At 37.5% G+C, this 16,070-nt stretch overlaps 1 protein-coding gene across 1 annotated transcript in view; it reads left to right on the forward strand.

Moving 5' to 3' along the window:
• LOC103316526 (epidermal growth factor receptor substrate 15-like 1) overlaps window positions 1–16,070 on the forward strand; it is a 480,491-nt gene that overhangs the window by 158,334 nt on the left and 306,087 nt on the right. The window contains exon 4 of the mRNA XM_031926044.1: window positions 5,300–5,569. Within this exon, the coding sequence (XP_031781904.1) occupies window positions 5,300–5,569 (270 nt within the window). The remainder of the gene's footprint in view (window positions 1–5,299; window positions 5,570–16,070) is intronic.

The following is a 16,070-nucleotide window of genomic DNA, read 5'->3' on the forward strand; positions in this document are numbered from 1 at the left end:
GAGTCTCGCTGTACCTTTTTACGTGTTGAACTTTCTAGATCTTTTAACGTGCTTTTTTAACGTGAGTCCCCTTGCCTCTCACTGGGGTGCTTGTTTACTGTGAGTCCCCTTGCCTCTCATTAGGATGCTTGTTTAACATTCATTAACAAATTTTTAGTGGTCAAAAGTAAATTTTAAAGTAAACATGATAATTTTAACTATCTGAGTTCTTAATGGGAGTGGGAAATAGAACGTTAAAAATCAATGTTGGCAATTCATTCACGGTCGAAGCAGAGTCAAGTAAAAGTTTAACTTTTCAAAAGCGTAAAAAATGGTTAAACAATTAAGTTAGGATGTTAAAAAATACATTATTTAAGATAAAATATTAAACAGCATTTTGCTTTTGTAATATTAAAAAAAATGTTTAATAATTGTATTTGCCAAAGTGCATCACTTCCAGTTTAGATGTTTTTTTTAAGTTGAATTTCTTTAATCTAATATGAATTGTAACGATTGTTCTCACGCTGTCTTCAATTTAAATCACAATGTCTTAACGTAAGAAAATAAGAAGTTACAAATTTGATTTAAAAATTATACAGTTTGAAAATTCCTCCTTTTTTTTGTTGTCACTTTCTTATTTTGGTTTAGTTTTAATTTCAATAAAGAGTGAATGTAAATAAAATAGTTTTTCTTATTATAAACAAAATTTTCAACATGGGCGATTATCAATCCAATGAAATTGTTGATATGATAATGATCTTAGGCGAAACCCAAAACAATGCCAGAGCCGCGGTGCAACTCTACTCTGAACGCTTTCCTCTAAGAAGGCGTCCTACTCACGACACATTACTCAGATTACTTCGAAGAGCTCGTGATGGACATCTTCGTCGTCAACACAGACACCACGAATACAACGAAAATGATCCTAATGTTATAGCCGCCTTAGCAGCTGTTCATCTCAATCCACAAATTAGTAGTCGACAAATTGAAAGAGAAATCGGTATACCACGAAGAACAGCATTGAGAATTCTCAATAATCTCCACTATCACGATTACCACATAAGATTAGTTCATGAGCTGAGGCCACGCCATTTTCTAATGCGTATTAACTTTTGCCAGTGGGCTTTAGGAGTTTTACAAAATGATCCAGATTTTTTCAGATTTGTTATGTTTTCTGACGAGGCTATATTTCGCAGTGATGGTCAATTAAATAGGCACAATAGTCACTACTGTTCATCTGTAAATCCCCACTGGTACAGGGCTATTGACCATCAAAACCGATGGAGTTTAATGGTGTGGTGTGGGATCATTAATGGTTACCTGATTGGGCCATATTTTTTCGGTCAAAATGTTAACCAGAATAGCTATTTGGCATTGCTCAGAGATCGACTGCCAGAGCTTTTAGAGGATGTTGATTTTCGGACGTTTCGGGCGTAAAATTTCCTGTTCTTACCGAATCTGCTATCAAAAATAGGGGTTCCTATTTAAAAAAAAAATTTGACCTTCAAATGACCTTGAAATTTGAGTTCAAGGTCAAAACTAATTGCACAAAAAGATGTCCCCTTTGATCCTGGACAACTTTCATCTGAACAATTTTTCTGTTCATGGCTTAATTTAGGAGTTATTAGACTGGTTTGATTAAAATGGCCCACCCTGTATATACACTTGTGGGGCTACGCCCCCCTGCTCGCGTCGCTCGCCAACCTCCCATATTAGTGTCTGTGTGATTTTTGTTTTCAAAACCAATATCCAAGTCTCATTTTTACAATTTAAATCTGACAAAGAAAAATTACAAAACGCGGATTTAATTATTTGGGATGAAGCTTCTATGATTCCAAAAAAACATTTAGAAGTAGTTGACAAAACATTACGTGATCTATGTGAAATCGAAATTCCTTTCGGAAATAAATTAATAGTATTAGGGGGGGATTTTCGACAAATCCTCCCTGTTTTGAAAAATAGTAATAGAAGCACTATTATAGCAGAAGATATAAAATTATCATACCTTTGGTCAAATTTCCATATTTTTAAGTTAAATATAAACATGCGTTCATGTTATAAAGAATTTTCAAAATTGTTACTGAAAATTGGAGAAGGAAATATTACATTTAAAATTCCAAATTAATGGAAAACAAATGACGTATGTGTGACAAAAATTTTTTTGTCAAAAATTTCACTTTTCGTTGAATAGTGTAATACTCACTTCTCATAATGAATACACGTATTTTTTAAATAAAAAAATTTTAAGACAGATGGATGGCGAGGAAAAAACATATGATAGCATAGATACTGCAACTAGCATTATCCAGATGTAAAAACCCTAATCAATTATTTATCCAAATTGAAAATGAAAATTATACAGAAATTGAAAATATAGTTTGGAAGGAAATTTTTAATTAATACAAAGTTTGTATAAAATTTCTTGATTTTATAGTTGTTGTTTTTTCTTTTGTGATATCAGTGAATATATACATTGGCTCTCAACAACTACATATTTTCACCTTATGCTTTCTGTAAAAACTGCAATCTGACTTACGTGTTCACTAATAATGTACAGATTCTAGTACAACTCCTGCACAGTAGCTATTTCAAAGTGTAACATACGAAACTATACATTTCAAAACAATTTTATATAAGACATTTTATCTTTTGTCTCACATTCATTATTTTATTGTATATATACTAAATCTTGACAATGGAATGGAATCCACTTCAAAATTCTTTTGTTCAAGTTGATAATGATGAGCACAAAAATGATTTACGAGCATTAAATGTTCAAGTAGAAGAACACATAATTGATGAAGTAAGTTATATCAATCAGATGATACAGGAAAATGATGAAAATGGATTCAGATACTTAAATTCGAAAATTGAATTTTATGAGGAATTTGAAAACACGTCAAAAAATATTACATAACTCGATTAAATACCAACAAAAATGACATTAACAATTCAAACTATTCTAAAGTATCGTAAAAAACAAAATTTATTTCCAAATGCTTTAAAAGATGATACTGAGGCGTATGTTTAATACATTATCAATATAGCCAATGTATTAGATTACATTTATCAAAATTAGTGAATAAATTAATTTTATAATATATTTCTTTCTTACATAAAATTATTTTCTTTTCAAAATTAATTCATTATTTTTTCAGAAAAAATTCTCGTGGTTATAGGGCTCTCGGCGATGATTCCACGTTTTTTTTTAAATTATTGTATAAAAATTAATCAGTATTAATTATTTTATTTTCAAATGCATTATCTTTAGAACAAAAATCATTCATTTTTAACAATAACCATAATTTAGTATAATTTGATCATGTCAGAAAATTATATGAAATTATTGGTAATTTTTATACAATAAAATAAAAAAAAATCAACGCGCCTAAAGTACAGTGTATTATGATTGAAATAATGTGCTTCTGACCGTACCCCTTGGGTGGTGTGGAAAACTGTCTATTGTTGGTTATTTTTTTACTGTTCATAACTATAGCCAAAATAATTATATAATATAGTATATAATTTTAAACCATAAACATTGACAGTTAACTAACAGTACATTTTAAGTAAGTTAATCATACAAAATTCGTGTTATTGCTGTGTGGGGGCTAAGTGGGGGGATTATAACCAAAATAATTATATAATATAGTATATAATTTTAAACCATAAACATTGACAGTTAACTAACAGTACATTTTAAGTAAGTTAATCATACAAAATTCGTGTTATTGCTGTGTGGGGGCTAAGTGGGGGGATTATAACCAAAATAACTATATTATATATATATATATATAAGTAATACCTATCTTATAAGCCATTTTATATACTATATACTCCCCCCGCAGTCCCCCGCAGCCCTCCGCCCCCTCACTAAATAACGTAAAAATCATTTATTTTTACGTTATTTTTTAAAATATGAAAGCCCCCAGCCCCCTTCGCAACCCCCCCCCCCCCGCAGAGCCACCTCCTGCAGCCCCCACAGCTTCACACATTTTACCGATTATTACAACAGTACTGATAAATTATAACAGTTTTAACTGAACAAGACACACTGAAATAATAAGTCTTTTATTTTTAACTAGTTATGCGGTTCTCAACAAAGCGTCGGCTAAAATTCGGCGGCGAACTTAAATCCGTGCGATACGCTTTCGCGAAGAACAAAACTTCCGACGGTTACACACAATGGCTCCGCGACTCGAGCAAGTCTACTCCCGGCAGTATGGCTATGAAATTCTTAAAGAAATACTTCACTCTCTACCTCTGTATATATTCTCTGCTATACTTCCTTTCTCTCGTTCGGGTGATGTCTCGTACTCTAAAAAGAATTCGTCGCGAATAATAGAAAAAAAAACTACTCAGATTTTCGGCACTACCGGCGGGTCTGCTCCAGGCTGTGTTTCAAAACCTAATGAACACCTTCTCTCGGCGGATTTAATGATTATTTCATTACACTTTTTACAATGGTCTCGTAAGTCCTAATCACACTCTCTCTCATTCTACACACTGTACATAATTTTTTTGTACGGTTTATTGTCAACAATTAAGTCACTCACACCAATTCTCCGTCACACATATACGCGCGCGGCATGTATCTTCGTTCGTTGTCGAGGGTAGCTTCCCCCTCCCAGCTGTTCGGTCTTGTTCGAGCTCCCGCGAATCCGGCGGGTATCGGTGCTTCTCGGTGTATGTGCGTGTGCGTCGGCAGAGTTATAGTAGGGCGATTGGCGGTGATGCGATGCGGCATAGCACGTCACTGGGCTGCTACTCTGTCTCTCTCTCTCCTTCTCTCTGTTATACAGGGCGGCGACTACTCGGCTGATATCCTGCTTCTCTCTATCTAAAATGCAGTACCACTAATATAAGTATGGTTTCGTGGTGATACAGTTCTGACAGAGAGTAGCTTGAGCGAGATATATATATATATATATATATATATATATATATATATATATATATATATATATATATATATATATAGAGAGAGAGAGAGAGAGAGAGAGAGAGAGAGAGAGAGAGAGAGAGATAGAGAGAGATTCCTACTTCGACGGTTACCCTGTCGCACCTAGTACTACGTTCTAGTACGTTCTAGAAAGCAGCGCTCGTCCTTAAAGCTTTCTGACTGTTACGCTTTCAATCTGCCCTTTTCAGGGCTACCAAACGTTTAACGTAGGACTTTCTCACGTTGGTCCGCCCTATCCTTAAAGGTCGGCTGACAAAGAGAGCATCGTAAGATCTCTTGGCGTACTCGTATTGAAATGAGTTTTAATTTGAACTTAAGCAAATATTTATTAGTTTATTTTAATTTCAACAATTTTAGGGTGACATCCTGAATACCATCAAATCTGCACCATGTACGCATTCCTCTTTCACTCCAACTGTAAAAGGTAACTGGTCCATTAGTCCTTTGGAAAAAGCTAAATATGAGCAATTATTTCGAAGTTTGGAACCTATTAATGGATATATACCTGGAAATAAAGTAAAAGGAGTATTAATGGATAGCCAACTGCCTTTAGAGACTCTTGGAAAAATCTGGGATCTTGCTGACATCGATAAAGATGGCAAATTAAATCAACAGGAATTCACAATAGTGAGTATTATTCTATATGATACAAGCACAATATGCATTTTTTATTAAAGATTTTTTGGCCTATAATTATTATTAAAAATCAAAACTACATACTCAATAAAGAATGAGGGAGAGATTTTTCGAAAAGAAAATCCTGTTAATGTTTTTGTCTTCTAATAAAAAATATCGCAGAACATTCTAACCGTTTATTCCCAATTTGACCTCGAACTGACCTTGACCCTGACGTGATCGGGTCAAACTGACCCCGGATTCGGATTTAGCGACCAAAAAAACATAAATATATGGCATTTCTATTTTTTTGAACCGTTTCTTCTCAGTTTGACCTTGAACTGACCTTGACCCTGACGTGATAGGGCCAAACTGACACCGGATTCGAATTCAGCGACTCGAAAAACATAAGGATACATGGGTCTGATTTTTTGTACAGACATATTTTTTTATTTTGTGTGCCGGTATTATCTTCACATCGCTGTTTTTCTCTTGACCTTTGAGTTTCTGTCTCGAGGAAAGGGCCATCTGGTTTATTGTACAAATTACGGGTATTACATCGCGTGGAAATAAGAATTTAGTGGAAACCGTAGAATAATACTCGGCTCCGGCACTTAAACACACGAGGCGTAAGGTGGTCAGGCATCTTGGGATAATAAGTCGTTCTGGCGTTTGCGGAATTGTATTTGACAAAAGTCTGAGAGTGCGTGCATAACGAAGTGTTCTTTTGAGTCTGTTCACTAGTTGTTACTCGAGTCTTAAGGCGCGCGCGAGTCACGGTCGAAGAATTTTGCAGTAACGTGGCTGCACGGAAACCATAGTTACAACACACACACAAACACTAACGCGCGCGCGCGCCACGCGAGGCGACCCCTGAGCTGCCAAAAAGAGATCCTGAATGGGGAGGCAATCTGATGTTGCGAGCCAAAGTGACCTGAACCACCTTTGGCTCCCACTGACGGCGAGTGCGTGATATTTCTTGATGTCTGCCAGAAACTCTTCAGAGAGCCAAGCACTTTGTTTGGGGTGGAAAATTCGAGACAGTGGAGGTGGGCTAGGGAAGTATCGCGTGCTATACCCTGATATGATGTTCCTAGTCTGGCACCGCTTACAGTCATGTGTTGAGGCCATGTCAGCTGCCTCCATAGACAGGGCGATCGCGGGTGGTCAGATACATACTGGGATGAAGACTATTATCGAGCATAGATAATTTAACCGAGCAAGGAGAGAAATTAGGAAAAGGAGCTCTAAAGATCTGGAATACCGGACCATACAATCCGGGATGCTCAGCAAGAACGAGAAAACATATGGGAAAAGATCCGCGACAGGCTGGACTCTATGAATAATGTTGTGTCAAACGCATCCAACATTCGTCTATTAAAAGCGATTTATCGGCAATTATGATCTAGGTTGAGCGGCTTGAAAGAAGATGGTTAATTGCAGAATCAGGGATATTAGTCGAGAGATGCAACCACCTAGATGCTATAAATGCCTGGGTTTTGGCCATATCACAAAAAAGTGTACAAAGACGTACGACAGAAGTAAATGCTGTTTTAAGTGCGGAACGGAAGGACATGCATCGAAAAGTTGCAAGAACGAGCTAAGTTGCATTTTATGCCCGGGAAAGGATGAAGAAATAAAGAGTGACCATGCAGCTGGTAGCTATACATACCAAGTCTACCGAGCTGCATGAGAAGAACTAAAGACATCACATGACCTACTCAACCAGTATGTCCGCGAGAAAGAGGTACACGTAGCAATTGTGTGCAAACATGTAACGGTGTGGGTAAGCCGTACTAAAAGGTGGCCGGTAGTGCGGCGTACTCCACACGCGAGTTGCACCCCACAGCTGTGAAGCACTCGGACCACTATACCGTTTCCCGGTAGGATGATATAGGGGTTTGAGTGAGAAACACAATTCAGTTTAATAATTAAAGGTTTGAATATATTGTAAAGATAAGTAATACAAATACACAGGTGGCGTGTTCAGCCGGTAATGTCGGTCTCGACGTGATTGATCGGATCTCTGAAAGAGGATTGCTACTTAGATACCGTTACTTAATTATTTGTAATGTTCGAATATAATAATACAAATGTTCATTATGTACGGATCGCGATTCTTCTACCGGAGCTGGCCGTCGTCGGTTAATACCCCTTTCGGGTCGGTTACTTAGCCGACGGCCAACTCGAGTAGGTCCCTAGGAGCTAAGGATCACACCCCTTAACCCGAGACTGGAGGTTGCACCCTGCCAGTCGAAGGCGAAGGATCACTTAAGACTTACGAGTGTAAGTGAAGACAACAAAAGCCGTGATCGATGCGCGCCGATCTCGAGCGGTTCGCCCCTATTAGTACTCTCTCGGAGTCCAGTCATCTTGTGAGTTTCTCGTATCCACCTAGTGGTCGGGTGGCAAACAATATAAGGATCTAAAGGAACCATCGTGGGAAATGGACTTTACGGGTAAAGCAGTGATCTGAGCATGTTAAGACGTTGCTTTCTGTGAAAAAATGAAGACCTGTGAAGATGGATTTATACAGGCTAAGGTAGCAGGTGTCACTGTTTACAGCTGCAACGCTTCACCTAACGCTCCAATCGAGCAGTTCGAGCAACTGTTAGATCAGCTCATACAAGACATAGTAGGGAGGAAACTAGTACTGATTGCAGGCGACTCAATGCGTGGGCTGTGGAGTGGGGCAGCATAAGGACTAAACACAGAGGTCGAGTTCTCCTGAAAGCATTTGCTCTCCTGGATTTTGTCCTAGTTAACAAAGGATGTACCCACACCTTTAGAAGAGGAGACGCAGAGTCTATTGTCGACCTGAGTTTTGTTAGCAGCAGCCTTATTAGCTCAGTTGATTTATGGACAGTCAGTGAGCACTACACACATAGTAATTACCAGGCCATAATAATGGCGGTAGAGATATCAAAACAGGGACTCAGCGCGAGTACAACGACTAATAGAGTTAGTTGGAAAACAAAGGATTGTGATAAGGAGATGTTCCTGTTAGCACTAGAGACTAGAAATATTATAAATTATTGCCTTTCTGAATAAAGTTATTAATATTTTTGGAACAAGACGAAATACACGCTGTAAAATTTTAGTATTGGGTTCTTCAAAATCGATTTTGGTTGACCAAAAGGAATATTCACTCTTTTAAAAATGTTTTTATTTTTGATAAAATAACAAATTTTTTATGACTATCTGTCTTCAAACGTGCTAACGCATGTGTGCACACAATTCTCTGATTTTTTTAATACTTTGTCATTCACAATATACTTATATTTTCACTTATCGAGTCTCTCTTCGTCAATAAAATACTGATGCAATACTACGTTTTCACGGCTAGTCAGTCAAATACGTGTAGTACGCTTACAAAAATATTATAAAATGAACATCTCGTCTATTTATGACGCTGCTGAATTCTGCACGTGGTTCTCTTTTCCGGGTGTCGATTACCGTGTTGCAGTTATGATAGCTGAATCAAAAATTGTTGGTGACGGAGAAAAATTTGTGAATAGCTATGCAGTCGAGTCAGGGGACGATATGGTGATTAGATTAAAATTTTTACATTTCAACTGAAAAACAAGCGTTGCGGGTTTCCTAGTTTTACCGGTCTCACCGAGATTTCAGAGAAAAAAGGAACGAGTTGCAGGCTGCTCGGTAGCAAGAGCCTGGGCTTAGCGATAAAACTTCTGCGAATATTCCAGAATTTTCCCTATCCGTATTTATCAATTCGCGTACATTCGTGTGCGCTTGCAAAATTCGCTTCTATAGGCACCTGCTCATATAAACTCTCGACACAAATCCCTACACATACATTAAATCGTCCGTAACAACGCTAAATGTGTAAGAAAATTATTCGAAAAACTGGAAGGGAACACTAAATAAAGAAATATCAAGTGACGCGGTAGCGCCATGTAGACGAGTTTGAGCAGTAGACAAAGTCGCGGCGCTCATGACACTATTTACTTCTATATTGGTGTTCAGATTTTTCATGATACCGAAAAAAATGCTTATCGTTATTGTTCGTGAGTTTTTTGGCTGATTAGTATATTTTCTGAGCTAAACTATGATTCCCAACGAAAGTATTTATTGATAAAAGTGTTGTAAAATTGGCCGCACAAGCTACATACGTAATAGTTGGGTATCGCTTTTCCACAGTTTTCTACATGAGGCGCCCCTAGTTGTGTAATAGTACATTACACAACTAGGGGCAAAAATGGTCTTTTTCAAGCGAGGATAATGAGCAAGGATCAATCATCATCCGAGTCTGAAAAGGCCAATTCGCCTCTTTTTGTGTACCGTGCTTTTTATAATCAAGACATCGATAGCGCTCTTTTTAGCCTGTCTAAAAAAGCAGAATTTTAAAAACTTCAAAAATTCTAAAATTTTTAGAAACTTCAAAAATTCTAAAATTTTTAGAAACTTCAAAAGTTCTAAAATTTTTAGAAACTTCAAAAATTCTAAAATTTTTAGAAACTTCAAAAATTCTAAAATTTTTGAAAATTTAAAAAATTTAGAAAATTTTGGAGGCGAAAGTGCTGTCTACATTGTCAGAATAAGTGAAATCGTCCGCTGAGAATTTAATTAACCGGGTCAGTTGCATTGATGATAAAATAATATTTTTGTGAAAGATATTGGATTTTAATATGCAAATTCAGCGTACTATTTTCAATAAGTAAAATAGTCCTTGGAAATTTCTTAATAATAGCGTAAAGTAAAATAGCCAGCCCTCGTTAAAATAACCATTGTAACGGGGTTTCCGGAAACTAATTCGCACAGAAGTAAAGCGACAGACACAATATAAATCGTAAATGACACAAAACGAAAACGACAAAAAAACTACAAGGAAACGACACGTATTTACACAAACCAAAAATATCACATGACGAAAACAGACAAGATACGACATGTGAACAACACAAAACAAAAACAGAAACCACTACGATAAGTCGCTTAAACGTCAAGGAATGAAAATGACCAAAGAAAACATACAACCACAACGGAAACGACACGAAAAAAATGACATGACATAGGAACAGATACGGCACAAAATAGAAACCAAAAAAAACAGAAACAAAATGAAAAACGACACGAAACAGAAAGGATACGGAAAGACACAGAAACAGAGACGACAAGGGAACGAAAATGACGCAAAAACGTTTCGTCTCATGAACGATACTAAACAGAGACCACACGATAGAAAAAACGGAACGTTAACGTCACAGAAACGACACGGACACGGACACGATATGACACGTTAATTACACAAAACAGAAACGACACGGAAATTTTATTGTACGAAATTTATGCGGAATTCACACAGAATTAGTGATTATAGACACTATTTCAAATTGTCCCTAAAACATTATAATGACAGTGTTTTTCAGTAAATGATGCACATGATTTTTATGAAGAAGGTATAAAATTAATTTGGTTGATTAGATATTCACTTTAAATGAAATTGTCCCTACTTCAGCATGATACTCAAGTGATTCTCACGTGACTCTTTAGTAACACTAAATTCATTATCATACATGACTATCAAGTAAAATCGCAATAAAAGATGCAATCCTTGTGCTCTTTAGGTTTTTCAACTTGTAACTAGAACTTCTAGTCATTTTATCACTGACATGTTAAAGTTACTTATTTAACTATATTTCAGAGATTGATTATCTTTATTCCCGCAAATTTTCTAGCTTGAAATTACACATAGCAAAGCCACATGGTATTTTCAATATAAATGTCTAATTAAATTTAAACATTCTACATCCACTAAATGAGTAAAATTGACCCCACGAAAATTGATGCTCTATTGATTATCAATAAAAACGTTGTGACGAATGACTATTATGGTTAGTGTGTGTGGAATGGTACTGATGGTAACAGTTACGGTATTCAATCGTCAGTTTACGACATAGCCAGAATAAGTAAAATCACCCTCAGAAATTTTAAATAATAGTTTTAAGTAAATTCGTCCCTTAAACATTCTAATAACAGTCTTCTGCAGTAACTGTTACATATATAATTTTAAATAGAGGTATAAAATAATTTTGGTTCATAAGATATTTCCTTTTGAGAAGTAAAATTGACCATACGAACATTGGAACTCTTTTAATTATCCGTAACAACGTTGTCACGAATAGCTATTACAGTTGATATGTGTGAAATGGTACTAATGGTTACACTTATAGTATTTAATCAAGTGGCGCGGCAGCGCCACGAAGGCGAGTTTGAGAAGCAGACAAATCTTTGGCGCCCGCGACACTATGTACTATATTGGAATCCGAGATTTTACTTTAAAGAAAAACGATATTTTCAAAAGAAGTTGTCAAAATAAAACGCCATTTCATTTCAAACGCCATCAAAGAATAGTATATTTCGATACAAGTGCGCAAAAGTTGATTCTACATTCGTGAGATTGTCACCCTCACTTCGCTCGGGCGACAAACCTCCCACTCGTGTAGAATCAACTTTTCGCACGTGTATCGAACGTTATTTTTTGATACAGGGGCGGAAAATGTGCTTGAACGCAGGCGGAGCGTATTGTATATGATATATCTTGTATATGATTTGCTCAAAACGTTATCTTTCTCTCCAGTCTAAAAGGACAGTGAAGTTGGCCGCCTCTAGTGTGAAAGGTCGGTGAAATTAGGTGCGCATCAAAAATGATAGGGAATTGCTTTTCCACCTTTTTTACATATCCTCACATTCCTCATAATAATAATATATTACGATATTTAGAATTAGGAGGTTGCCGGTGCATATTTTGCGTTCTGGAGCAGTAACAGTAACTAGCCAGGGTAGCCGATGACAAGGTTCAGGTTGTTTTCGGTGTCTTGGTATAAAAATCATTCAAGTATGGTGTCCAGGTGTACAGGGTGGCCGATGACGAGGTTTAGGTGATGCGCTCCGTGGTTTTTGGTGTCTAGGTGTAAAAATTATTTAAGGGCGGTGTCTAGGTGTACAAGGTAGCCGGTGACGAGGTCTAGGTAGTTCGCCCCGTGGTTTTTGGTGTCTAGGTGTTCAAATAATTCGAGGGTGGTGTATGTCAGAACAATTAGTGATTTCATGTTATTGATAAGAATGTTACAAAAAAGCTGTGGTCGAAAGGTGCAAAAGATGCTTATTTTTATTTTTACGACGTCGAATATGAAATTCTCAAAAAAATTTACCAAAAAGGATTTAAATCTCTAAAAAAATTAACTTTAAAAAAATTAGAAGTTTAGGCGAGTTTGATATATTCCGCAACAAAATTACAGATTAAAAAGAAATGAGATCAATCAAACGAAGTCTAGTTTATTATATTCAAACGTAATGAAGCGACGAACAACTCTCAAGATAATTACTACGTAACTTACCATGCCCGTTACGACATACTCAGAATAAGTAAAATCGTCCTCTAATAATTTTATTCACTGTGTTCTGTTGCAGTTGATGCAAAAATGTTATGTATTTTAATGATACGTGCTGTTTATTTGCATAAACGGCGAAATATTTTGGGTAAGTAAAATATTCCTCAGAAATTTTTTAATAATAGTGTTAAGTAAATTTGTCCCTAAAACATTTTAATAAAGGTCTTTTTACGAGGTCAAGATGGTGCTCTCCGTAATTTTTTATGTTTAGGTAAATACATCATTCTAGGGCGGTGTCTAGATGTACGGGGTGGCCGATGACGATTTCTACGTAGTGCGCTTTGTGATTTTTTGTGTCTAGGTGTAGAAATAATTCGAGTGCTGTGTCTAGGCGTACGGGGTGGCCGATGACAAGGTCTAGGTAGTGCGCTTCGTGGTTTTTGGTGTCTAGGTGTAGAAATCATTCGAGGGTAGTGTATCAGAACGATCAGTGTCCACCAACCAAAGTCAAGTTTATTATATTTAATCATAATGAAGCAACAAAATTTTTGTTGGTCAATAAAGGGCTTACTTAACTTAAAGTTAAGTTATATAATGATCAATTAGGAACAACTCTCAAGATACTTACTACGTAACTTGCCATGCCCGTTTCATTTTGTTTATTAGTGAACAACTCAAATTTTCGTTTTATGTATTAGAATGTCATAAAAACACCATAAGTACAATAAAACAGTCATGGCAAGTTACGTAGTAAGTATCTTGAGAGTTGTTCCTAATTGATCATTATATAACTTAACTTTAAGTTAAGTAAGCCCTTTATTGACCAACAAAAATTTTGTTGCTTCATTATGATCACATATAATAAACTTGACTTTGGTTGATTGATCTCAGTTCTTTTTTATCTGTTATTTTGTTGCGGAATATATCAAACTCGCCTAACCTTTTACTTTTTTAAAAGTTAATTTTACTTTTAGATTTTATATTTATTTAATTATACTTGTTGCATATATAATAAAACAAAATAACAACCAACGACGCAACCCAAGCTTTTCCTACCAGTCCGCAAGGCGCTATTCGCCGAGTCTCCTGCTAGGAATGCGCCACGGAAGACGTTTCCGTATCCCCGCCGCCCCACGAACACTCAGAGGAGGTTGAATTTCCCGGCGACGACCAACGACGTGCGAAGAGCACTTTATTTCGTCCCCAACGACGTCCCGAGGAGTAGAAACGCGAGTCGAGCGAACTCCGTGCGCGAACTATATCAGCGGCCACGATACCGTGAGCATGCAAGACCATTCCGGCTACCTAAGTAGATCCCCCCCCCCCCCACGAAACAAACAACTGGCCCTTTTCAGGACCACCAATACGTCCAGCATATGACGTTACGCACACGTTCACCGGCAAGGTGTAACATAAGTAGTTCGCACCGCGGTTTTTGGTGTCAAGGTATAAAAATCATTTATAAAATAAAAATTATTCAAGGGCAGTATCCAGGTGTACACGGTGCCAATGGCAAGGTCTGTGTAGTGCTTTTCGTGGTTTAAGGTGTTTAGGTGTAAAAATCATTCGCGAAGGGTGTCTAAGGTTACAGGGTGGCCGATGACGAGGTCAAGGTGGTATGCTCCATGGTTTTTGGTATGTAGGTTATAACGGTGTGCTGGGTGCAGTTGTTCAGTTTCCAGCTCCGCTATAATCAAGGTCCGTAGACCTCGTTACTCTCGAGAAAGAGAGTCGTCGGGATAGCACCTAGTGCTGAATAGGTTCCGGCCAGGCCAGTTACGCTGCGATCTCGTACATATACGAGACGCAAGCCCGCGGAGGCGGCTGGGTCGGTGATGGAGCGAGATACAAGTGTACGCGTAGGAACACGCAAAATAACGACTACCGAGATTGTTGAGGGACAGTCACATCGTTTATTGATAAGCTATATACAGGGCTTGCATGCGAGCAAGCGAGGTCGCAGGTACGAGGGAGGATAAGGAGAGCCCTGGCGAGTGTAGCGTGAGAGAGAGAGAGAGAGAGAGAGAGCTGGCACTTACAGTTAGCCGGTATCGCCCTAATGTTCGCTGTCAGCAGTCGGAACCCCGTCGGTGCAGTTCTGGATGCGGTAGCGAGACGCAACGTCGTATACGCACGCACACTCACACACTTCGACTTTCACTCTCTTAGCAGCTATCTCCCGAAAGTACTGAGCGTCTCGCGAGGAGTCGGTTCAAAGGTCGGATCGTATCTGGCGGCACGCGTCTCAGTCGCGTGTCGCCGAATTTTTCTCTCTCTCTCCCCCTCTCTCCGCCTCTCTCGTGTCGTCCAGCGGCTCTCCCCGCCTTGCCAGCGCTGGTACCTGTAACAGTGTGGATTTAGTACAAGTCTTTCTTCTCGCGGCATGCTGAGCTTATGACGTGCTAATATCGCCCGTCATAAGGTATGAAAATAATTCAAGGGCAGTATCTAGGTGTACAAGGAGGCCAATATCAAGGTCTAGGTGGTGTGTTTTATGTTTTCAGGTATCAGGCTGAAAAATCATTTGAGGATTGTGTCTAGGTGTATAGAGTATCCTATGACGGAGTCTAGGTAGTAAATGCTCAAGAAAATTTACTAAAAAGGGACTGAAATTTATGAAAAACTTTTACTTGAAATAAATTAGATGTTAAGCAAATTTAATATATTCCAAAAAATTATTATGGATGAAAATCACGTAGCGTTTTATACATATCTATTTCTCCAATTCTTATATTTGTCAAAGTTATTTAACTTAACAAATGCTGCAGCAAATGTAATAATTGTAACTATAGATTGAAATGTAATGAGATCAATAGAAAATTGTCAAGTTTTTAATATACTAGGAATTTAGCGCGCGCGTTGCGCGCGGCATGTTTAAGTTTTGGATATAAACATACAGGGTGTTTCATTTTAATCCGACCGCGACAAAAAACCATGGAAAAACTAATTTTAACGAAAAATGACCTTAACAAAAGTTGAAGGGGGTAAAGGGGGCCATCGAATGACACAAACACCTATAACCTTGAACTCGATTTTCAAGGTCATTTGAGGGTAATTGTGATTTTTTTAAATAGGAACCTCTATTTTAGACCTTGGAATCGGATAGAGTGGAAAAAATTACGTCGCAAAGGATATTTTAAGTTTGCTTTGGTGACCTT

This window comes from Nasonia vitripennis, assembly GCF_009193385.2.
Source record: "Nasonia vitripennis strain AsymCx chromosome 3 unlocalized genomic scaffold, Nvit_psr_1.1 chr3_random0007, whole genome shotgun sequence".
Classification (NCBI taxonomy): domain Eukaryota; kingdom Metazoa; phylum Arthropoda; class Insecta; order Hymenoptera; family Pteromalidae; genus Nasonia; species Nasonia vitripennis.